This window comes from Sinocyclocheilus rhinocerous, unplaced genomic scaffold (assembly GCF_001515625.1).
Source record: "Sinocyclocheilus rhinocerous isolate Xijiao unplaced genomic scaffold, SAMN03320098_v1.1 scaffold5, whole genome shotgun sequence".
NCBI lineage: Eukaryota > Metazoa > Chordata > Actinopteri > Cypriniformes > Cyprinidae > Sinocyclocheilus > Sinocyclocheilus rhinocerous.
In genome coordinates, this window is record NW_015661874.1 from 499,721 (window position 1) to 526,131 (window position 26,411).

The 26,411-nt window shown below is 35.5% G+C and overlaps 2 protein-coding genes and 1 pseudogene across 2 annotated transcripts in view; 2 read left to right on the top strand and 1 right to left on the bottom strand.

Annotated features, from left to right (window-relative positions):
* Window positions 1-3,062: 3,062 nt before the first annotated feature.
* On the top strand, window positions 3,063-6,859 carry LOC107726641 (glycoprotein-N-acetylgalactosamine 3-beta-galactosyltransferase 1-like). The gene is made up of 4 exons (XM_016536304.1): window positions 3,063-3,686; window positions 4,927-5,127; window positions 5,198-5,261; window positions 6,512-6,859. The coding sequence occupies exons 1-4, from the start codon at window positions 3,091-3,093 to the stop codon at window positions 6,674-6,676; spliced, it is 1,026 nt and encodes a 341-aa protein (XP_016391790.1). The 5' UTR covers window positions 3,063-3,090; the 3' UTR covers window positions 6,677-6,859.
* A 323-nt stretch (window positions 6,860-7,182) lies between these two features.
* LOC107726643 (collagen alpha-1(XXVIII) chain-like) lies at window positions 7,183-18,647 on the bottom strand (annotated as a pseudogene).
* Window positions 18,648-20,843: 2,196 nt separating this feature from the next.
* The window catches only part of mios (missing oocyte, meiosis regulator, homolog (Drosophila)), an 11,045-nt gene continuing 5,477 nt past the window's right edge, over window positions 20,844-26,411 (top strand). Inside the window, exons 1-5 of the mRNA XM_016536305.1 lie at window positions 20,844-20,933; window positions 22,343-23,679; window positions 24,159-24,257; window positions 24,411-24,665; window positions 25,863-26,086. Coding sequence (XP_016391791.1) covers window positions 22,374-23,679; window positions 24,159-24,257; window positions 24,411-24,665; window positions 25,863-26,086 — 1,884 coding nt within the window. The 5' untranslated portion in view covers window positions 20,844-20,933; window positions 22,343-22,373. The remainder of the gene's footprint in view (window positions 20,934-22,342; window positions 23,680-24,158; window positions 24,258-24,410; window positions 24,666-25,862; window positions 26,087-26,411) is intronic.

Genomic DNA, 26,411 nt, shown 5'->3' on the forward strand with positions numbered 1-26,411 from the left:
TATAAATATGTATTTATTAATTATTATTATTATTATTATTTTTTATTTATTTATACCAAAAATACCAGGTTATATTATGATGTTTGGACATCATGGTAATACTATAGTATTTTTTAAATGACCTTTAAAAAGAAAAACGCCATAACTGTAGTGTGGTATGCAAATCAGCATGCAAAAATTATATCATTAAGGCAGATAACATTGAAATACCATTTTTTTCTTGTTAGAGGAAAAGAGATCTTGTCCAGACTGCATTTCTCTCCTACGCCCGTGTTTGCGCTGGGTAACTGGATACCCAGAGTTCTGTACTCATGGGGATGCGGTGGACACAACTGCGGCCTCGCTCAGGTGCTTTTCTCCTCTCCAGGTGAGTGTGTCTTGATAGGATCGCGTTACTCTGTTCTACTTGCTTTGGGGGCGTAATTTTAATGTGCTTAAATTCTGCGATTGCAGACTGGAGCATACCTGTGATCGGCAAGCGTCTCAGTGCCCGATACGACTGGCTGAATGGTCGCTGGGGTGCAGATCCTTACAGATTGCTGGATACAGGTGATGGTTGTGAACCTGTGGCGTCTGTCAAAGGTGCGGTCACATGGGTATCTGAGGGTGGCTGCTCTTTTTTCAAAAAGGTGAACTACATGAGCAAGGCAACATGGATATTTATTCAAGATACAAGATTTTCAATGTTTTTAAATGTTTAAAAATATGGCTGAATCCAATGCTACTGGAGTGCTGGTGTATGCATTGCCCGGGAATCCCGTACAGGACATGAACTGCTTAAGAGACGATTGTTCCACCTCCATCAACATACCTGCGTCTATGGTCCATATTGAACCCTCTGTCATGCAAGCCCTGCGGTGAGCACCTTAATCATAGCTCACGACTGAGAGATATGGATTTTTCACATTTGAAAGTGTTTGTTCTTAACCCTGCATTAACATAAATTATTTTATTCCATATTTTATTCACATGATGGGTCTGGGTTTGTAAATTATTCTAGGTTTGTAACTAATTCAGATTTTGACATTCCACTCTGTACATTAGTAAAGCCCAGGGTAATTTTCTTATCACTGTTGTTATTGTAAACTAAAACAACTTTAATTGAAATAAAGCTGAAATAAAATAAATTATTAATTTTAGATTAAAACGATGAAAAAGCTTAAATTAAAATTAGAAATGTTGCCTTGGCAACTAACTAAATTAAAATAAGTACTAAAATAAAACTTAAACTGAAATAAAAAATAAGGTTAAATAGAAATATATATACAAAAAACTGACATAAAATGACAAAAGCACATACCAAAATTCCTAAAACTTAAAATTAAAATGAAAGCTAAAAATATAAAAAATAAAAGCTGATTCTAAGTATAAATAAACACTATATAAATATGAAAAATAATACATATTAGTATATAAATAATACTAAAATAACAATGGTTCTTTTTTGTATATGTGTGAGGTTAATAACTTTAAAAAAACATGCAACATACAAACACTATTTATTTTTAAATCAGCCTGGCCATCTGTCAAAATGCTGCAATATATTTCAGCCAATTAATAAAACATTATCTTAATTAATGCTTTTGTTGTCATTTTTACAATGTCTTGAAAAGTAGTTTCCTTCAGATGAAAAATTATGTTTTAGTGACTGTCCATGAATATTTAATAAGATAAGCACTGAGTCTGTTTATGATTGGTTGTGTGTTGTCAAACAAGTCATAATAACATTCCAGCACTTTATTATTTAAGACCTTTATGTGTGTATTTGAAACAATTGCAGCATTACTTGTATTATTTAAACAGGCTGATAAATAATGCGGTGTTAGAAATGTTTTTTAAATCAGTTACAAATGTTTCATTTTTGACATGTGGGTTGTTTCCATAGAAAGGGGCGCCCTGTGAATGTGACATTTCAGGTCACGCCTTCTCCAAACTACTTCTTCGCGATCGACCAGAAGGGGGCGCTGTCTGAGATGGGCTGGTTTCTCTACCCAACCTTTAGATTCATGGCCTGGCAGGCTCAGTGGTAAGAAAACTGATGTCTGTTTGGTGCATATTTCATCCACTTTACAGCTAATGCTTCACATGTTTAAAATATATTTGTGTGTTCAATCCGATTAAAACTATTTGTTTTCATGTTTAGTGCATGTAGTGGAAACCGGGGCTAGTTGTCACAATTTGAATCCAGTGAAATGTAATGTTTAATGACCGATGACCAATGCCAATACGGATATCTGGAGAGCAGGGTGCTGACAGCTGATATTGTGATATATGTGACCCTGGACCACAAAACCAGTCATAAGGGTCAATTTTTCGAATTTGAGATTTATACATCATCTGAAAGCTGAATGTATAAAAGCATCTTTTTTGCATAGTATTTACAATATCAGTCAAAAGTTTGGACAACCAATCTCAATTTTTATTATTACAATTATTTTTCATATGTGCTGATAGATTTAAAAATTAAAATAGAAAAAAATGTAATTCAGTTTTTCATTTTGTAAAGAAATTCATTTGTATGCATGGTTTAAATTTGTAATATAATAATAATAATAAAACGTACAGTACTGTTCAAAAGTTTGGGGTCAGTAAAATATTTACATTTTTTTGAAAGAAGTGTCTGATGCTCACCAAGGCTGTGTTTATTCGATCAGAAATACAGTGAAATTATTACAATGAAAAAAAACTGTTTTCTATAATTTATTCCTGTGATGCGAAGCTGAATTTTCAGCATCACTACTCCAGTCTTCAGTGTCACACGATCCTTCAGAAATTATTCTAATATGCTGATTTTGTGCTGCTTAGTATTTTTGTGGAATGAAATAATTTCAGGATTCTTTGAAAAACAAAATTTAAAACAATTTATTTTAAAATACAAATCTTGTGTAACAAGTCTTTCCTTACGCTTTTGATCAATGTAATGCATTTTTGCTGAATAAATGTATTCATTTCTTAAAAAAAGAAAAGAAAAGAAAAATCTCACTGACCTCAAACTTTTTGAATGGTAGTGTACATTCAGTAAAGTGAAAGCTTAAACTTTTGCTTTAATTTCCTAGATGAGTTGGCACAGTCCCTGTGTTGTGTTGGATCATGACAAGGCCTGAAAATCATTTGAAAAAGCTCCAGCATGTTGGTGCCACCTGGGCTAAACACTGTAACCAGGTTCTGTACATGAGCTCGCAGAGCTCCGACTTCCCCACCGTGGGGCTCAACGTCAGCGAGGGCCGACCGCAGCTGTATTGGAAGACCATCCGGGCCTTTCAGTACATCCATGCCCACCACCTCCAGCACGCCGACTGGTTCCTCAAAGCCGACGACGACATGTTTGTGGTGGTGGAAAACCTGAGACACCTACTTTACCGGCATGACACAGAGAAGCCTGTTTATTTCGGCCACAGGTTCCGGCTGTTCGTTCGTCAGGGTTACATGAGCGGAGGAGCCGGATACGTTCTGAGCCCAGAGGCTCTCAGGAGATTAGTGCAAGGTTTCAGTACGGGACGCTACGAGAATTTCAGCTCCGTGGAGGACATGGCCTTGGGCAGGTGCATGGAGACCATGGGAGTGAAGGCTGGGGATTCAAGAGATCCAAAGCAACGGGAAACATTGAATCCTTTTAGACCAGAAAATCACCTCATTGCCCCAGAGAATGGAAAACAGCTACTACAGACCCAGACGGGTGAGTGCCAGTTTCCCATTTAAAAAATGTGTGTGTGTGTCATTTTACACTTAACCCTTAGCTCCGCCCTTGGTTACTGTTGCTAAGACATTCAATAGGAATGAACTGGAGTTTTACATGAAGGGTACCTGAACAGGAATGAACTTGGTTTACATGATGCATTTTGAGTAAAATTTGCTTATAAAGTGGTAAAAAGGTAGATATTATTATTATTATTATTACTATTATTAGTATTATTATTTTTAGGCTATGTGACACTACGTAACTTTTATCCGCTATTTATATTGAAATAAATGTAATTAAGCAGTAACATGATTAAAACCTGCAGATACTGTGAATCAGAATCACGGTTATTATAGTTAACTAAAACTAAATCCATAAAATAAACATTAACTGCAATAAAATAAAATTTCAGCTGGTTGCCATATGCACTTTCTTATTTTTATTTAGTTTAACTTGAAATATATTTAGTTTAACTGAATATATATATGTGTGTGTGTGTGTGTATACAAATTAAAACAATAATAAAAATGACAAAAACAAACAAAAACAAAAAAATTACTAAAATGTTAACTAAAATAAAAAATGAAACCAGAAAATGTAAAAATTAAAATTTATTCAATTCACTGATCAGAATCAAGCCCGATAGGTTTTACCATATTTTTTAATAATGTAAAATTCTGTTTCAATCTACCCAAACATAGATACTTACATTAGAAAAGATGTTTTATCCAGTTTAATAAAATCCCACCCTACATTTTATTCTTGTTGAATGTCATGTTTCACTCAGAAATACATAATTTTTACAGAAAATAGTTTGCAAAGATTGTTTCATGTTGAAATGTAAATGTTTAACATAAAAGTCCTTTTGTTTTTTTGATAAAGCATAAATACTGACATTAAAATTACTGATTTTTTTATTAATGTAAATAATTTTTATTTTATTATATTTTATTTTATTATAATTTGTATTATTTTAACTATAATTTCAGTTAGAACTGCATTTTAGTGACAATAAAAACAAATATTTTTCTGCTTTTACTTTTTTGTTTTGTTTCTTCACTCAGCAGCATAATAGAGCAGTATTTAAATAACTGTCATATATAAGAGTCATATATATATATATATATATATATAGAAATTGTGTACATTGTAGTTTGACTTTTGCGTAATGACACTTTTGCATCGTCCAAGATTACTCAAAACATTAATGATGTATCTGTTGTTGAATGTTTTTTCTTTTTTTCCAGGGCCCCGACTGTACTTTACCGGCATGACACAGAGAAGCCTGTTTATTTCGGCCACAGGTTCCGGCTGTTCGTTCGTCAGGGTTACATGAGCGGAGGAGCCGGATACGTTCTGAGCCCAGAGGCTCTCAGGAGATTAGTGCAAGGTTTCAGTACGGGACGCTACGAGAATTTCAGCTCCGTGGAGGACATGGCCTTGGGCAGGTGCATGGAGACCATGGGAGTGAAGGCTGGGGATTCAAGAGATCCAAAGCAACGGGAAACATTGAATCCTTTTAGACCAGAAAATCACCTCATTGCCCCAGAGAATGGAAAACAGCTACTACAGACCCAGACGGGTGAGTGCCAGTTTCCCATTTAAAAAATGTGTGTGTGTGTCATTTTACACTTAACCCTTAGCTCCGCCCTTGGTTACTGTTGCTAAGACATTCAATAGGAATGAACTGGAGTTTTACATGAAGGGTACCTGAACAGGAATGAACTTGGTTTACATGATGCATTTTGAGTAAAATTTGCTTATAAAGTGGTAAAAAGGTAGATATTATTATTATTATTATTACTATTATTAGTATTATTATTTTTAGGCTATGTGACACTACGTAACTTTTATCCGCTATTTATATTGAAATAAATGTAATTAAGCAGTAACATGATTAAAACCTGCAGATACTGTGAATCAGAATCACGGTTATTATAGTTAACTAAAACTAAATCCATAAAATAAACATTAACTGCAATAAAATAAAATTTCAGCTGGTTGCCATATGCACTTTCTTATTTTTATTTAGTTTAACTTGAAATATATTTAGTTTAACTGAATATATATATGTGTGTGTGTGTGTGTATACAAATTAAAACAATAATAAAAATGACAAAAACAAACAAAAACAAAAAAATTACTAAAATGTTAACTAAAATAAAAAATGAAACCAGAAAATGTAAAAATTAAAATATATTCAATTCACTGATCAGAATCAAGCCCGATAGGTTTTACCATATTTTTTAATAATGTAAAATTCTGTTTCAATCTACCCAAACATAGATACTTACATTAGAAAAGATGTTTTATCCAGTTTAATAAAATCCCACCCTACATTTTATTCTTGTTGAATGTCATGTTTCACTCAGAAATACATAATTTTTACAGAAAATAGTTTGCAAAGATTGTTTCATGTTGAAATGTAAATGTTTAACATAAAAGTCCTTTTGTTTTTTTGATAAAGCATAAATACTGACATTAAAATTACTGATTTTTTTATTAATGTAAATAATTTTTATTTTATTATATTTTATTTTATTATAATTTGTATTATTTTAACTATAATTTCAGTTAGAACTGCATTTTAGTGACAATAAAAACAAATATTTTTCTGCTTTTACTTTTTTGTTTTGTTTCTTCACTCAGCAGCATAATAGAGCAGTATTTAAATAACTGTCATATATAAGAGTCATATATATATATATATATATATATAGAAATTGTGTACATTGTAGTTTGACTTTTGCGTAATGACACTTTTGCATCGTCCAAGATTACTCAAAACATTAATGATGTATCTGTTGTTGAATGTTTTTTCTTTTTTTCCAGGGCCCCGACTGTTGTGCAGATTTTGTGATCTCGTTTCATTACATGCGACCTGCAGACATGTCCATGCTGGAGTATTTTACACATCACCTGCGACCATTCGGATACAAGTACAGATTCAACACTAATCATGAACAAAACAGCACCAGTGAACTTAAACATAGTTAAAACCACAATACAAATACAAGAAACACACACACACACACACACACGCACAAACCAAAACACAAAGATGTTTAATGTGACCAAAAACTAGTTTACATGAGAATATTTGATGAAAAAAGATAACAGACTATGAATATTTGTTCATTTGCCACATCAAGAAATGTCTGAATGTCATTGCATTTTCTCTGAGCCAGAATTATTTATACATTTCTTTCAAATAAAAGCCAATGTTTGATATTTTCAATATAATGCAATGAAATTCAGACATTTTTAAGTATGACTTACTTAAACTTACGTAAATACTTTTTGTGGCCACTATATATGCCAATAAAAGGAGATTGTTCAAGTTTAGCTTTTTAAAATGTTCACAGTAAAAATGTTTATTATCATTTAAAATGTTGAATATTAAAAGCTCATATATATTTAAATAAAAAAGAGCCCTTTAGCTTTATTTCTTTTTTTAGTATCCCGTGCTTTTGTGTCGGGGGTCAGTGCTCTAATGATAAGATTTACATTTTCACACAGGATTTTCTGCAGGCCTCTTGACTATCAAACTGGTTTTTGTTGCCTTGGCAACCTCCAAACCAGAACTGAGCACATGAATTGGCCTTTGGATCAAAATGCCATTTAACAACATACTCTCGACACGGACCGGGATCCAGAGTCTGTAGGCATCCCTCCTCTGACACAAGAGAGAGGAAATGCTATGTACAGGAAGTCAGAATTGCAATTATTTGTATTGTATCGCTTTTGAACAGCATTTACCTGCAGTAAAATCATCCTGTATGAGCAGCGGTGGGTCAGTCCCATATGTGTCCTGTTTGGGCCGGTCCAATGATGTGAGAGAGAAATCTGGGAGGAGGTTCAGCTCGTCTCTTTCCAAATATGGTGCTATGGTGCCGATAATGTCTGTGCCGTCTGATTTGGGATCATAGTAGGGGAACAACTCTCCAACTGCACCTGGCTCATTTATTTAATTTAATAACATTAGTATATGTGACCCTGGACCACAAAACCAGTCTTAAGTCGCTGGGGTATATTTGTAGCAATAGCCAACAATACATTGTATGGGTCAAAATGATCGATTTTTCTTTTATGCCAAAAATCATTAGGATATTAAGTAAACATCATGTTCCATGAAGATAGTTTGTAAATTTCTTACCGTAAATATATCAAAACGTATTTTTTGATTAGTAATATGCATTGCTCAGTTGGTTGCACGAGCACGTTTTTTTTTTTTTTTTTTGCGCTACAGCATGCCATTAATCAATGCATGCTGATGAACTTGTATCGTAGTTTATAGTTATGATGGAAACGAACGTAGTTAACATTCAACCCGTTCTTTTTCATCAGTAGTATTATTTGTGATTTGAATTTTGTGAACGGGAGTTCCTCTTTTGCCATGTTATAAGCTGGGCTTCGGATGCTTTCACTTTCGATTTCACGATCTTGTCAGGTTTTACAATAAAATATAATTGTCTGTTTTGCTTACATCTATAACGTGCGACTAGATGACTAGAAAAATCTTTAGTAGAGGTCAGGCCTACTTAGCACAAGGAAGCTCTCCATTTTTAAAATAAAATGCTAATGACATTATGAAAAGTGCGACAGCTGCAAATCACGTCGTTACTGCACTGCACCAGTTATGCATGCATAAGGAGTCAAATGTTGTTGTTTTTTTGTTTTTTTTGTTTTTTATCACCCTAATTAGATTATGAAGAATGATTTGTTGATCTTGTTTTCCCTTTAATACATACCTTCCGCAATATATTTTTCAATTACTTTCAAAAAGTGGTAGGGACAATATCGACCCTGGCAAAAAGTGGTGGGGACATGTCCCACCCGTCCCACCCGCAAATTACGCCTATGCTCAGATTCCAGATTTTCAAATAGTTGTATCTCGGCCAAATATTGTCCTAACAAACCACACATCAATGGAAATCTAATTTATTCAGTTTTTTCAAAAAATTGACCCTTATGACTTGGTTTTGTGGTCCAGGGTCACATATGTTCATATGTTTAAATATGTATATGTTCAGAACTAGAGTACATTGATAATAACAGATGGAAAGTTGACCAGTAACATTGACTGTTTTGTTTTTAGATTTTTTTTTTGTACACCAAAACAGTCCTGCATTTTTAAAACATACAACATACTCCAAATATTGTCGTCTCTCTATTAATATTAAGTCATAAAAACAGCATGCATAATAATAATTAGAAAAATGGTGCCTAACTTTATAATAATAATAAAAAAAGAAATGTACAATAAAAATGCCACACTGCAGAGCATTTATTATGTAATTCAATTAAATAATTACTTTTCTCAGCAAACATCATGTAGCTTTCAGATCAAATATGGCTTTTAGATACATCATGTTTTTAAAACTGATGCAAGTGTCAGTCTCTCAATTAATATAAAATCATAAAAACTGCATGTGTAATAATAATTAGAAAAAGTATTGTATTTATATAATAATTAGATATATATATATATATATATATATATATAAACTTCTGTTTTTTATTTAAATGCTTTTATTAAAAAATTCTGCAGTCCAACAATAAAATTAGGCTCAAACGTCATAATAGCAATCAAATCAAATATGGCACCTTTAGATACTTAATTTTTATTATTATAATTTTTTTTAACTAATACAGTCTTGTTGACTGAAGCGTGTGAATTTACCTTGGAGCTGGAGGTAGTGCTGAATATCGATCCATCAGTGTTCTCACAGACCTTATGAAGCAATTTACTTTCCACTTCTACACCACAGAGACAGAAAACATGCATTTAATTAATGTGATCCTGTGCTCCTGTAGCTCAGATGGGTCAAAGTCATGGGTTTGCTGTATGTCTGTTAACATTTTTTTTATTATTCATTAAGGCATTTTACTTTAAACCATTGCTTCATGCCAGGCATAATCCATAATAACGCTTCCTCCTGTTGTCTCTCACATCAAAATCCACCGACATATATCACGTTTAGAGCTGTTTTGGACTGTTTTTGATCTGTGCATATTTCTCTCCTGATTCAGATGAGATGACCTTTTCACTGGAGAAAGCCAAACTATGGATAGAGGAATCAATGCTTTGAGGTTAAAAAATGTATGGATTTGGATGTGCAGCCTTTTCAGTTCACATGATGTTAATTGATGGACTGGAGTGGTGTGGATTATTGTGATGTTTCTATCAGCTGTTTGGACTCATTCTGACGGCACAAATTTTGGATGGCCCAAGGGTGAGCAAATTTTCAGCAGATTTTTCATTTTTGGGTGAATTATTCCTTTGCTCACCAGAAATACTGCCACAAAGACAGGATTCCTCTGAGTCGGGTTACAAGTATTTGTTCAATTCAAATAATTTTCATCTGTGAATGATTTTGAAACATTAATCCTGATTTCCACTTTAGCAGATTGAAAGTTAAATGATACATTTTGAAAACTTACTTTTGTCAATAAAACTTTTGATGTTTGGCTGATTTTGATAATTGCATTAAAGCTGATATTCTTATTTTGTGAAAAAAAAGTTCATTATTAAATTATTATTGATATTTTTGGATTCTGCAACATCAAATTTAGTGAGCAAATGAGCAAAAAAAAAGTCAAGATTGCAACATACCAGGAAGCATTCTGAAGTCCATTATGGATAACATATGCTCTTCAGTGGGCGGCGACGCTATTGACTTTAGCTCCTGCTTAAAATCATCATAGATGGGGTCGCTTCGATTCACCACCCCTATAGCCAAGTTAGCCAACATGGTGATATTGGCTGAATGGGCCTCTCTGACCGCATCCTCCAGCTTCACCGTGTCCCGGTGATCCGTCTGGCCGTCCGTAATAACCACAGCCACTTTCTTCACACCGGGCCGATCTCATTGGCCTTTCTGATGCCACTTCCTGTGTAAGTGCCCTCCCCAATGTAGGGCATCCTGCGCACGGCTGCTTTCACTTCATCACGACTTAACCTCTCTTGTATGCTTGTGATCACCAGGTTAATGGCTGTAGAGAACCACGCCGACACGCGTGACCTCCGGACTGACTGACGCGCAGTCGATCAAGGTATTCACAAAGCCTTTAATGACCTCAAAGTTTTCCGGGCCGACGCTCTCAGAGCTGTCAATCACAAACACCAGCTCCAGAGGCCGTACTCTGCATATCCGACCACAACCTGACAAACCAGAATAAATCATTTAGACCAAATCAGTTCATCACTAAGCAATCAAATTTAGTGAAAACATCTGCAATTTGAATACTTACCACAAATCATGACCAACATGAGCAGTAAGCCCTGTGTGGAATACTATATCCAATAATGCAATGCACTGGACTTTACCTTACATTATTTGACCAAAAAAATCTAATTATTTTTACCCAAAAATGGGATAAAAATGCTAAATAGTTTTCTATTTACAGCTGGCATGAGGTCATGCAACAACAGCATAATACAATACTTGTTTTACACTGGAACAAATTACTTAAAAAGTTCCTAAACTAATTCTTTATTGACATCTGTGTACGTACCGTGAGACCAGGTTCTCCTTTTGTTCCTGTATTCCCCTGCGATTATAAAACACAATGTTCAGTGTGTTAAAGTTAAATAATGTAGAGATGTATGTATTAAGCGATGCTTGGAAAGATATTGGCGTTGTCAGCTATCATAATGCTTAATGATTAAAAAGTAAGTCTCGTGTGAAATTTTCCTTCTCGTTTCTTCTCACCGGTGGTCCTGTAGGTCCTGGTTCTCCCTGACTGCCTCTGTCTCCTTTACGTCCTTGTGCTCCTGGTAACCCACGATTGCCCTAGTATAGAGTAGTTACATTACAGAGCTAAAACTCACAATCGTGGTCATGTTTTCAAGCCTGACGTGATGCAACATTTTTTTGATTGCATATATGTTTGGCAGTATAACTCACCAGTTCGGTGGAAAAGAGCGGCTAACATCTCATTTTGTGTTTGATGGAAGAAAAGTCCTACATGTATGGCATGACATGAGGGTGAGTAAATGTAATTATGTGAAGGATTCATTTAATGCTTGCTGTACAAAATATGCTAGTACAAAATATGCTAGCATGCTAGTAGTGGGTATATGACTCTCCTCACCTTCTGCCCCGGCAGACCCTCTCCAGGAAATCCTCTTGGCCCCTGTATTCCCTGATATCCAGGATCACCCTGTACAAAACAGAATAAAGCATAAAATGCATGTCAATTAATCAGTTTCAGTATTTCACTGTTGTACATCACACTATAATGTGTTTCTGAGAATATTGTATCTTGTTGATAAGCCTCAGATTCCTGTTACCTTTGGTCCTTGTATGCCCTCTCCTGGTAATCCTGGAGGACCAGCTGGACCAGTCTGACCAGTGGAGCCCGGCAGACCACAAAAACGCTTCTGAGCACACCTGAACAGAATCTCACCACAATGTGCACCCAAAAAATTAAGGCTATCTTAGGATCATTAAGACTGATCATTAAGATTGATTTTTTGCATTGTGACATTACTATGACATTTAAGGACAATTTCCCCCAGTTTCCATTACTGTAATGATGTGAGGACTTGTCATGTATGTATGTATATACAGTATATATATATATATATATATATGTATGTATATATATATTAGAATATATATATATGTTTTTTTTCAGGATTCTTTGATGAATATAAAGTTCAAAAGAACAGCATTTATTTGAAATATAAATCTTTTGTAACATTATACATGTCTTTACTGTCACTTATGATCAATTCAATGCATCCTTTCTGATTAAAAGTATTAATTTCTTTCAAAAGTCCTGAGAAGTTTACCTTTGGCCCAGGGAACCCGACTCCAGTATCTCCCGGTGGACCAGATGCACCAACCAGCCCTCGATCAGCCTAGGAACAACCCGAAGGTTAGTGATTCATTTGGATCTTCATATGAATTTAAAGTTCATGTTAATTTAATGCTGATATATTTGCTGCCAAATCTCAGTCATCTTGAGTACATGTAACATTGCTACTTTTTCTTTAAGTCGTAATATCCATGACAACAGGCTACTATTAGTGTGAGATATGGCGAAAGGGTTCAGTACATGTCTTCTCTCATGTTTATTCCAATTGACATTTACAGAGCATAAAGGCACCCCTTGTGTCTAACAGTGAAAGGGTTTTTGCATTTGAATGTGCTATTATATATTTGTCAGATTTTCAAGGCACTCTTTGTTAAACACGAAAGGCAAAAGATCTGCATTTAAACCGACATGGAAACATCTCTAAAATGTCATTCTTTACCACCAGATCTCCGTCTCTATTTAAGACACAAATATCAGTCACAGACGTCTCACTAAAGAAATGGAAGATATGATCCTACTTTAGGTCCTGCTGGACCCTCATGTCCCTGGTCTCCTGGAGGCCCTTTCAGACCCTGGTGAAATAATGAAGAAATATGTTGAAATTGGTCTTGCACTGCATTCATTTTACTAAAGGAATAGTTCACCAAAAAATGATGTAGATGAGTTTGTTTCTTCAACGATGGATTTGTTTCATAGAAACATGCAGCTTTTCACTTCACATGATGTTAAATGATGGACTGCAGTGGTGTGGATTGCTTGTGGATTATTGTGATGTTTTTATCAGCTGTTTGGACTCCCATGACTCCCATTCCCATTCACTGCAGAGGATCCATTGGCGAGCAAGTGATGTAATGCTAAATTTGGATGAGTTGGATGAGTACATTTTCAGCAATTTTTGGATGAACTATTCCTTTAACAATTCTTCAACTAAATGCCTGTATGCAATAAGCACTAATAATAAAATATAGGATATCACATTTTTAGGCTGCTAGATGCCTGTTAAAATGTGGGTTCTGAAAGACTTGACCCAGTCAATCTGAGCTATTCTGTCTCTTCACTAATCCCACTGTACAAAGTCGTCCTCAGAAAAAGAATAATATCCTGCAAGCCTGGATTCATTGCTTTAGATGTGTACATTAGCATAGGATTATGAGCGATCTGCAGATCACATTCCATAAGTGCAGGGTGGGGAAACAGCCACGGACCGCAGTGATCATGATGTGATGAGACAACCTGGGATAAGACTAATGCATTTAATTTTAGATTTATAAATATATACATATATATATACTGTATAAAGACATTTTCGAGATTAATTATGACATGTGTTGGCTGTTTTGAGCTTTAAACCTTCTGATTATCAGAATCTGACTTACTCAACCCTGCTGGTACACTCTAAAAAATGCTGGGTTAAATATAACCCAGCGCTGGGTTAAAAAGGGACAAACCCAGCTATTGGGTTGTTTTAACCCAGCACTGGGTTATATTTAACCCAGCATTTTTTAGAGTGTATATGATGCCAGCATGGTACAGAGTTGCCATCATTTTGCTTTACTTTCTCACTTTTCAGAATATCTAATAAAATGCATTGTCAGAACTAAATAAATTATAGTATGCTGTGCATTTCTACATTTGGATTTTTTTCTGCATATTTGGTATGTCTTAAATGAAAAGTTAAATTGTTTTTGTTTACAGGTCAACTTTATCTAACATAGTTTTACAGTAAATTAACACAATATCACAGTTCAGTACCAAATATCAATTGTCTCATTGGCAAATTTTACAGAGGCATAAAAAGTAGCATTATATTACTGCAGTTATTTTTATTTATTTATTTATTTTATTTTATTTGTAAGCATATAGTAATAAAATAGTATTTTATTTTCTTATTATTTATTATAATTGTGTTTTCTTTTCTCTTCTCTTTTCTTTCTTTCTGAATCAAATTAAATGCTAAAATAATTTAAAGGGGTCATATGATGCGATTTCAAGTTTTCCTTTCTCTTTGTGGTGTTACAAGCTGATTGTGCATAGATAAGATCCCTGAAGTTGCAAAGACTAAAGTCTCAAAACCAAAGAGATATTCTTTATCAAAGTTAAGACTCTGCCACGCCCCCCTAAAACGGCTCGTTCTAACACGCCCCCACATATCTAGGTCACTATGTGGGAATATTTGCATAATGCCGCCCAAATGTGCACGCAAAGAAAAAAGGCGTGAATTAATGATCTTTAAAAAAGCATCATATGACCCCTTTAAGTATTATACAATACAAAGTACAGTGACTGTTATGCATAAGAATACAGTCTATACTATAGGGAGATCATGCATCCAGCTGAAACCTTCAGTTTGACATGTAATATGTCATGTAAAGAGCTAAATGTTTATACTGTTCCTGCTCTCCTCTGGGGCCCCTCGGCCCTGGAGGTCCTTCAGCGCCCTGTGAAATGCAATAAAAACTCTGTATTAATCATGCATTCTGTATGTTAGATTACAAATATTTTTAGGACAGTACAGAAGACATACCTTATGTCCCTTTTGTCCTGGTGGTCCACAGTTACCTTGATCCCCCAAAAACATGACTCAAGACTTTAGTGATTGCATTGTGGAACAGAATAATAATTCCAGTGAAAATATGCCCTTGTATTATATGTGCATATATTTTGCATACTAGTCAAAAGTTTGGAATAATTAAAATGCTTTTGAAAGAAGTCTCTTATGCGTACCGAAGCTGCATTTATTCAATTACAAATACAGTAAAAATAGTAATATTGTGAAATAGTATTACAATTTAAAGTAACTGTTTATTATTTGAATATATCTGAATGTAATTTTTTTTTCCGGTGATGCAAAGCTGAATTTTCAGCATCTTTACTCGAGTCTTCAGTGTCACATGATCCTTCAGAAATCATTCTAATATGCTGATTTGGTAGATTTAAAATACTATATTTAAATAGAAAACAAATAAATGCAGCCTTGGTGAGCATTAGATACTTCTAAAAACATGAAAAAAGAATATATATATATATATATATATTCCAAACTTTTGACCGGTAGAATATACATTATTCTATCTTATGTCGAATAGTTTCTCTAACTGATCTGACATCATGAGTCAAGAAGATCATTCCGGATGTGGCTGTTATTGAATTGATTGCAATAACATATGTATTTGTGAAATATAAACCTCTGAGGTTTCACCTTATCACCCTTGAACGCAGGTCTTCCCTGTGGAGGAGGAACCAGGAACAAGAACAGTGTTGGTCAGAGAGTCATTGATAACACAGACTGTATAAAGTGATCATATGAAGATGTGATGTACCTCTGGACCGTTGATTCCTGGAAGACCAGGTGCTCCTGTTTCTCCCTGTAAAATAAGTCAGACCAACGAGTCAACAACCATAAACTACAGATCTAATCATCATAATTATTGGCAATTATTTTCACTCTCCCCCATAACCTTGCTCTCCTTTTTTACCCTAAACAAAGTAGAGTTTTTCTCAATGACACTAATGAACAAAAATGGCTTCAATTTCATCTCAACGATACTCACAGGAGCTCCTGGAGGACCGCGTTTACCTCTCGCACACAAACACACCGGTGGCCGTGGACACTAGCAGGAGAAATATGAAAAAACAGGTAGTTTGCAATCAGTATTGTTTAAGAGTTAACCTTTTTTGGTGTAATATGCTTGATAGTTCAGTACTTACTTCATTCTTTGCAATTATTTCTTGAGAAAAACGAAAAGAGAAATAAGAATTAGAACACAAATCTGTGACATCACCAAAACAAATTAAATTTATTGCCGGGAAACTTTATGATGCATTTCTAAGAGACTTACATTGTGCGATCACAGACAGTGCTTGACATTTTGCAAGCGGCAGCCCCTTCTGTGTTTCTATGGAAAATCCCCCAAACCCACTGATGTGTGAGGCACGCCTCAGGACAGCAGACTGAACACTGGATCTCAAACCCTCACAAATCAAATCTAGACGCCCATTTATTGTCTGACCCAAAATAACAGCAGCATTTTCTGTAGGCTGTGAAAAAGAAAACAAGAGCTATGAATCAAAGCAAAAGGAATGAGTAGCATTTCAGCTGGAGTCCATATGAAAGTGTATCTATGTGTATGCCAAGATATCCTCAAAAGGAGGAAAAACATTTTTTTTTTTTTCAAAATGTGCAAAAGTATGCAATTTGGTGCAGATGTTGATATTTATGTGGACAAAAAGTAAGATGAAATTCTGATCAATGAGATATTTATAAAAGGAGAAAAGGCTACTTACATAAAATGCATATAAATATTAGTTGTCAGTCCATATCTCCCAATAATATGTCATGTAGGATGTTTATTTAAATGCTTTAAATGTTTTATAATCAAAACTCAGAAGTTTTTATTTGTGGGGGAAAAAAACATATAATGCAATGCAATACAATAATGATTGAGACGTCCTTACACAAAAGAAGTGTATTCAAGTGTGCTATACGTCTTTTAAACTAAAAATAAGAAAGGAAACTTTTAGTCTACTTTTTATGAACTTCTCAGAAATATACTTTATGTACTTTGTAGTTGTAAACTAGTTGTGTAAAGTTTACTGCTGATACACTTAAAGAAAAAAAAGGATACTTAAGGTAAATTTATACTTTTTTAAACTAAAAAGTGGGACAATTTGGTCCCAAGTAGTATTGATATAGTACACTTGAGTATACTTCCAGTACATTGATAGTAGTATACTTACTACAAGTCTGCTTAAAAATACACTGGAACTTTACTGGAAGTACAGGTGCATCTCAATAAATTAGAATGTCGTGGAAAAGTTCATTTATTTCAGTAATTCAACTCAAAAAATTAACTTGAAGTATACTTACTTTTTGTAAGGGTGTACAAAAATGTTCCTCAAAAGCCTCATGGATCATATTTGATATATTTTAACACAAGTAAAAAAAAAAAAAAAAAATACTGTATATATATATATGGATGGATAATCAAGTAAAGTTTCTTCAGTCCAGTAAGTGTTCATCTTGAAATATTACAATATAAAAGTTATTTTTACTTTTATTTTATAAAAATCAGTATAGCTTTCACATGATTCTAAAATGTCTTTTACTTGCTAAAAGAAGTATAATCTATCAATCAAATGACAGAGGCATGTAGTAGATTGTGTACAACAGTTTTTTCAATAAAGTTTTAATCATGTTCATAATGTAGAGGCCTTAAAAATGTGTTTATCAAATATGATACAGTAGGCTTTATAGGGTTAAGAGTGATGGGGTACACTGTAAAAAAAAATCTGTGACATTTACGGTAAAATACCGGCAGCTGTGGTTGCCAGAACTTCACCGTAAAAAATATGGTAGCAACATTTTAGGTTTTACAGACTTAACTTAAATTCACAATAAAATACTGTATTTCATTAACTGATGTAATGTTAATAAACCAAAATACTAAAGTACTAATATCTGTTTTGAACCATTGTAATGCACTGATAACCACCAAAACCTGTTGGTGATGAGAAAGTTACATGATGAACCAAAGCTCATCACAAACAGCATTTCTACGAGCTGAGGAGGGCAATACTTATATATAGAAGGTGCACAGTGTCATTCACATACCGAATATAGTATGGAAACTTACTATTAACCAGTTAACAGGTTTTTACTGTAGCATTTTTACAGTCTTTTACTGTTAAAATCACAATCATTTTTTACAGTGTACAATCGTCTGTGACCAGTAAGTTAATTATTTTATTTAGCCTTTTTTCTAATTGAGTCTAAAAAATGCTTATCAAAAAATATATTATCAGCATAACAATTTGAGTGAAAAGTTTAGTAGCTTATCTGGTTTGTCTTGACTTTTGGACTTTTCATGAGAAAAGTATTTAATTTAATCTCATTGCTGTCTAGGAGAAACTATTGAGGTATTAAAGATATCTAACTTAAATTTTTGTACATGCAATACTAAGTCAACACAATAAAAGATACTCTGACACCGAATGAAACACTGATGCATTTACCATTGTCCTGTTTTGTGGTGAGGTTGTTCAGTCTTTCTCCAGACTGTCTTCTCTTCTGGCATCTGGTCGCAGGTGCAAGCAGCCAAAGCAACGGGCACAGAGAAAACCCTTTGGCCGTGCTTTCATTCATGTCTAACCTTAAAGACAATCAAAGAAACACTTTCAGACCTTCTGTGCATCTTAAAACTGTTCATGGTGCACATTCTGCATTACAAAGACCAACACAAGTGGCTGATTTTCTTGTCGTTTGAATACACACTTTTTAGTGCTAGAAGTTCCACAAACTGGCGCTTGGATATTTTTAAACAAATGCAATAAAATTGAATAAATCAGGTGATGAATCCGAACTTGTGCATCAAAACACTTTAAACAATGACATGCATGTTATTTACAGATCAAAAATCCACATATACATCATGCAATAATAATGTCAGATGCAATGTTCAGTTCTATGTTTAATTTTGTCATATAATGCTGAAATGTTATTTTATGCAGGTTATAATTCCTCAGAATGAGTGAAACTAATATCAGAACAATAATATGCAGAAAAGATAAAGCACTTACCTTGCCTGTTATGCAAATCTAGGGAGCATCCACAAGCTCATGTCTCCTGTATGGAGCACGTTCTGTTCTGACTGACTTCAGTCCTGCGCTGAACATCAGCCCAACATCACAGACCCAACAATCTGATGCCTGACTGAACACACACACACACACACACACACACACACACACACACTGTATAGCACAGGACAGCCATAACTCTGGAAGAAAAAAAAAGTTTATTTACATAATTTCAGGCTCACACTAATACAATGAAATACATTTATAGTACACACCTGTTGTATTATAGTATAAAAATATAATAAATCAACTTTATTATGTATTTTGGTAATGCAGTGTGACGTTGAACAGGAGTTAAGCAATGTAAACTCTCTACTCTTCACACACACACACACACACACTCACTCTCTCTCTCTATAGACAGCCATAACTGTGGGGGGAAAAAGTTTATTTATATAATTAGGCTCACACTAATATAATGAAATGCATTTATAGTATACCTGTTGTATTATAGTATAAAATATAATAAATACGCTTTATTAGATATTTTGTTAATTCAGTGTGGCGTTAAACAGGAGTTAAGCAATGTAAACTATCTACTCTTTTCTCATGTTTATGTCTTTTGGAGATGAATGCTGAGAGATTATTTGGAGGACAATAAAATTTCCCCCAAAAGCTTCTGTACAATTCATATAAATGGCACCCTCCTGAAATCTGGAAAATATCTAGGAACCTCCTGAGATGTGACTCATCAGAAGTGTTCCAAGACTTTTAAAGGGATAGTTCACCCAAAATATTTCATTAATTACTCATCCTCATGTTGTTCCAAACTTTTAGCATTTATTTTTTGAGAAACAGTTATTATTATTATTATTTTAAACAACCATGTGTTGCAGGACCTCTTCTCTTGTGATGTGCATGGAAAGACTTCTCGTATATAAAAGATGAGAGAACAAGGAGACTTGTTGGGACGAGAAGACAATACACAAACAGTTTGAGCATCAAGAAGTCAGTAAAAAAACCTTCACTTATCATTCATGCAAAATAAGCTGTTTATGTTTGTTATTGTGACTCCCCACATGTTTGAGATTCACATAAAATTAACATTATCATTAAACTTTGCATGAATAAACCTTTTTTTTTTCAGCTGTAGAGGGCAGTGAAGTTTTCAAATTAAAATGTAGAGTTTCCACCACATAAGAACAGATAAAAAAAGTTGAAATTATGAGACTAATTCATAAATAGAAAGTCAGAACTGTGACATAAAAAGTCAAAATTGTGACAAAAATTCATAATTTTGATATAAAAATGTGAAAACTATATGGAATTAAATCGTAATCATGAGATAAAGTCGAAATTGACATGGAAATCAAAATTATGATTAGAACATAAGTAAGTTACGACATAATTCTACTTTTCATGTCATAATGGCTTTTTATCTCATAATTTAGACGTTTCTCATAATTATGACTTATTCTGTCATATTTTTGTCTTTGTAATCTCATAAAATCTGATTTTTTTATGCCATAATTTACCAGAGGATTATTTTGTGTGTGTATGTGGCGCAAATGGGCTTCCATATCTGTATTTCACGCGTTTGATTTTTATAGATTAATTTGTTTATCTTATGTTTTCACCCGGAAGACTTGACTGTTGAGACAGAGGTTATTAGGTTTAGTTCTCCTACTGTATGAATATAATCCTCGTTCCTCTCTGCTCGTCGATGTCTGTTATATTCATTAGACGAAGTGGGACTTTTATTTTGTGTGTTTCTGTCACGTTGTGTTTACAATCTGCACTGCTTCCGACTTCGCGCTACCCAAACAAACTTCAGCATGTTTGCACGTCAAATGTGAGTTTATATTTATCAAACGCTCATGAGCACAGCTGCCATCTATTTATATTTTAAAGCATGGTTTATTCTGTGTATTCATATAGTGACTGGCGTCTGTCATTACCTGTTTCCGGTTTAGAAAAGGTTAAGTTTAGTTAAGGTTAGTTTAGCTATAGCTGACCGGCTAAGTTTACTCACTTATTAAAATCAAGTCATAAGAACATTAAATCGCATTTGCACTCTTTACTTCTTTAGCAAAAAGACCGTTTTATTTTTCTCTTCAGTTATTTAATATTTACTTCTTAACACGGGGCGATAGAATCATGAGGCGTAGAATGGATCTTATTAATGATTTTATTACTTATTTATTTACTGTTTATTTCAACACATTAAACACATTATGGCTTTAACAATCAACCTGGATTTTCTCTTAGCTTTGGTTTAACTTTGCTAATGTCTTCATTACCTTTAATTTCGTGTGCAACTTTAATGTTGTTTGTTTTAACCCTTTGATGTATGAGTTATGAAATCATAAAGGGAAAAAAAATATTTGTGTGTGTGTGTGTGTATATATGTATAAATATGTATATATATATATATATATATAACCATTACACAAATAATAACAATAATAAAATGAATAACCAAATTAAATGTACAACATTGTTATTATAGTATTATTTTTATTAAATCTTATTTATTATCAAAAGTCATATAATAAATGAAAATAAAAATAATAATTCTTTCATTATTATTATTAATAATAATATATGCTTTATTTTATTCTATGACTTTTTATTACATAACAATGACATTTTGTATTAATAATATCATTATATTATGTAGATTATATTATTATATTATGATATAGAATATGCACACCTATATATGTGACCCTGGACCACAAAACCAATCATAAGGGTCCATTTTTTGAAATTGAGATTTATACATCATCTGAAAGCTGAATACATTTCCATTGATGTATGGTTTGTTAAGATCGGACAATATTTGGCCGAGATACAACTATTTGAAAATCTGGAATCTGAGGGTGCAAAAAAAATCGCCCAGAACCGCATGGTGGTGGTGTCGCCCAACCGGGTCATGAACGACTTCACGGTCTTCGAGCGCATATCGCTGGCCTGGAGCTCCACCACGGCGCTGATGTGGGCGTGCGGGCGGCACCTGTACGAGTGCACGGAGGACGCCGGTCAGGGGGTGGCCGCTGCTGAAAAGGACATCGCCACTAAGATGAGGGAGCGAGCGCAGTCGCATTACGGCCACGACACCGTCCAGGTGTGGAGGAACCACGTGCTGGCCGGAGGAGACGATAATATGCAATATGTCTATAAATATATGAATTAATCCAAGTATTGCTGATAGGTGTGATGTATAAGTGCTTTATAAATAAGATTCTTTATCATTCACAGGTATCTGCACTGAAGAAACCACTGTCCTGCCATGTCGAGCGGCTATAAGCCAGATATCCTGTGGTCTCCCCATCACGCAGACCGCTATGTGATCTGCGACACTGAACTCAGTCTGTATCGGATCGGACCTGCAGGAAGCTCCGAAACCAAAGCCGGCGCCCTTCCGCTATCCGAGGAGACCGCGGCTACGCTGCTGGCCATCAACTCTGACACCCCGTATATGAAATGTGTGGCCTGGTATCCCAAACATGAGCCGGAGTGTTTGCTGGCTGTGGGACAGGCCAACGGCCGAGTCGTCCTGACCAGTCTGGGACAGAGCCATAACTCCAAATGTAAGGAGCTGGTGGGTAAAGAGTTTGTACCCAAGCACGCCCGACAATGCAATACACTCGCGTGGAACCCGGTGGACAGTAACTGGCTGGCGGCTGGTTTGGACAAACATCGGGCTGATTTTTCCGTTCTCATCTGGGACATAAGTAGTAAATTTTCTCCTGAAGCGGTTCCAGCTGAGAAGGTTCGTCTGTCTGGAGACGTGGACTCGGGGTTGGTGGTGACCAAACCGCTGTATGAGCTCGGTCAGAACGATGCATGTCTTTCTCTTTGTTGGCTCCCTCGTGACCATCAAAAGTTACTCCTGGCTGGGATGCATCGAAATCTGGCCATCTTTGACCTCCGCAACACCAGCCAGAAGACGTTTGTGAACACCAAAGCCATCCAGGGTGTAACGGTGGATCCTCACTTTCAGGATCGCGTTGCGTCCTTCTTCGAAGGCCAGGTGGCCATCTGGGATTTGCGGAAATTCGAAAAGCCTGTCTTTACTTTGACCGAGCAGCCCAAGCCTTTGACTAAAGTGGCATGGTGTCCCACACGCATGGGCCTGCTGGCCACGCTCACGCGGGACAGCAACATCATACGGCTGTACGACATGCAGCACACGCCCATGCCGTTCGGCGACGAGGTTGAACCCACCATCATCGAGCGCAGCGTCCAGCCCTGCAGCGAGAGCATCATCAGCAGCTTCGCCTGGCATCCGTCCACCCAGAACCGCATGGTGGTGGTGTCGCCCAACCGGGTCATGAACGACTTCACCGTCTTCGAGCGCATATCACTGGCCTGGAGCTCCACCACAGCGTTGATGTGGGCGTGCGGGCGGCACCTGTACGAGTGCGCGGAGGACGCCGGTCAGGGGGCGGTCGCTGCTGAGAAGGACATCGCCACTAAGATGAGGGAGCGAGCGCAGTCGCGTTACGGCCACGACACTGTGCAGGTGTGGAGGAACCACGTGCTGGCCGGAGGAGACGACCCGCAGCTGAGGTCGCTCTGGTACACGCTCCATTATATCCTTCACTGCAGCGCTGCAGCATTACAGGAGACGATTGAACCTTTCAAAGCATATGTCAAAGTTATTGTTGAATGTTTACCTAAAAAACAAACTATTTCTCGTTGTTTCAGGATGTTTTGCTATTTACTTGACTCATATAATAATATAACACATAAATAAAATATATTACATTATTAATTATATATATAATAATGGCTGCAATATAACAAAGAGTGAAAAATGTAAGGGGGTCTGAATACTTTCCGTACCCACTGTATATACTGTAATTTCACTTGAAACTGGACATTGTTAAACATCAAGAAATCAATTTTAACAACAGAATTAACATGAAATTCTTTTGAGAAATGTTCATGATTCTTATGAATTTATTATTTGTAAATCCATGGATTGATTGGTTCATTTTTTTATTGTCATATTCTTGTCTATATGGTGTTGTTCTATTTGATATCTCTATATTTCCTATGTAAGTTTTACTTATGAAGCAGTACACTGAAAATGTGGAGCAGAAGCAACAGAGCAATAAACAGTCGCTCATCTACTCAGGCATCAAAAACATCGTCAAGTCCAGCTCTGGTAAGTGCGAACGGCACAATATCCGATCACATTTTCTGTGAACATTATTGTGTATTATTGCTCTGTACAGTAGAAGTATTTCTCATAGACATCTGCTAAAAGCCTCATGGTATCTGTCACTGGAGGCCCTCTCAAGAAATCTCATTCTCTCAGGCACTACAGAGACACGGCGCTGCTGGTCGGGTTCAGACAGGCAGACCGATGTACCGCGGTACCACAGCGAGGAGCGCAGTCTGGCCCTGCAGCTGTGTGGCTGGATCGGTCGAGGGCCCGACATCGATGTGGAGCCCTTCCTGAAGTCTCTGGAGCAGGAGGGCGAGTGGGAGAGAGCAGCTGCTGTCGCTCTCTTTAACCTGGACATCCGTCGAGCCATTCAGATTCTTAACAAAGGAGCTTCAGCAGAGAAAGGTACGTGACTGGACTGGAGGAACATTGGGCTGCCAGTGACAGTGACTATAAAACTCACAATCTCACAAAACGTGCCAAGAACCGGCCCTTGTCTTTTCTTACCCCAAAATCTAAAGGGAAAAAAAGGAATTATATTTTGCAGCAAAAATTAAGCATATTTTAAAGATTTTTTTGCACAGTGATGTTATTTTCATATCAAGTAAGCATTTTCCTCCATAGTTCTTATTATTGTACTGTACTGTCTATACAGTATATATATATATATTAGAGAGAGAGAGAGAGAACATCTCAGTGTTACTTAAATATCATAAATATACTATTCTAGTTTTTATTAATATTTTGCGTTTATTTTTATGTTTTTCACTTTAATTTTAGTAAAAGTTTTAATAATTTTCATTATTATAATTTTTTTAAACATGTCCATATAGTGTTTATTCATTTTTATATATTAGTTTTTTTTTTTTTTGTAATTCAACTTTAAATGAAAATGACATGAGGTTGTTTTTTTTTTAAATGTAAATTTCCCTTTTTCTTTTCTTAATTTGGGTAGAAATCTTAGAAAAAATTTTTTTTAACAGATGCCATACTTTCTTTTTATAATGTGATGACCAATTTTATAAATGTGCTATTTTTCTACTGTTTTTACTAGTGTTCACACTAAAACTCCAGTCTGTAATTTGACATCAAAATATAATGCACAGTAAAAGATGCATAACTAGATACATAATGAGTGTACAAGGTATGAATTGGAGAAAATAAGCCCTGATATCTGTATAAAAATGCCTCTATTGGCTGATAATGATATAGAATTTATCTCTGTTAGGGAGTCATATAAATTGGAGATGACATCTGAACAATTTTGAATAACTTGTTTATGTAGAGAGATAGATGTTCATGTTCCCCTAAGGGATTTACAGGAAGTCCTGTCCTATCTGTACATTTGGATGAATGTTAGAAGGACTGTGTGAAATCCAGGCAAGACAGAAACACGCCATCGGCTGCCTGTTTGCAATCAAAATTGTCCTTTATATACTGACAAAATGACAAAAGCATGGCTTACGTTACACAATGACAGCCGTTTAATATTAAAAGCCCTAAAGCCGCAGATGCATACGGCATATGGGGCTGTATGTTTATTATTCATAATTGCCCGTTGTTTGGGCTTAAAGCATAATTTGTTTTGGCTTTGGGAAAAAGATCTAATCTTTACAAGGGGTGTGGGTGTTTTCTACACCTACTGCCATAAGGCTTTTGTCTTTGCATTGTGTTTTGTTTGCACTCCTCTGTCGGGCTACACTGATGAGAAAAACTCCCTGTGGAGAGAGATGTGCAGCTCTCTCAGACTCGAGCTGAAGAAGCCGTACCTGTGTATCATGTTTGCCTTCCTCACCAGTGAACCTGGCGCCTATGATGCGGTCTTGGTATGTTTATAAAATGTATTGTGCTTAAAGGGTTAGTTCACCTAAAAATGAAAATTCTGTCATTAATTACTCACCCTCGTGTTGTTCGAAACCCTTAAGACCTTCGTTCATCTTCGCAACACAATTTAAGATATGTTTGATGAAATCTGAGGGCTCTTTGACCCTCCCATAGGCAGCTAGGTAACTACCACGTTCAAGGTCCAGAAAAGTACCAAGATGATCGACAAAGTAGTCCGTGTGACATCAGTGGTTCAACTGTAAAGTTACGAAGCTACGAGAATACTTTTTTGCGCAAAGAAAACAAAAATAACGACTTTATTCCACA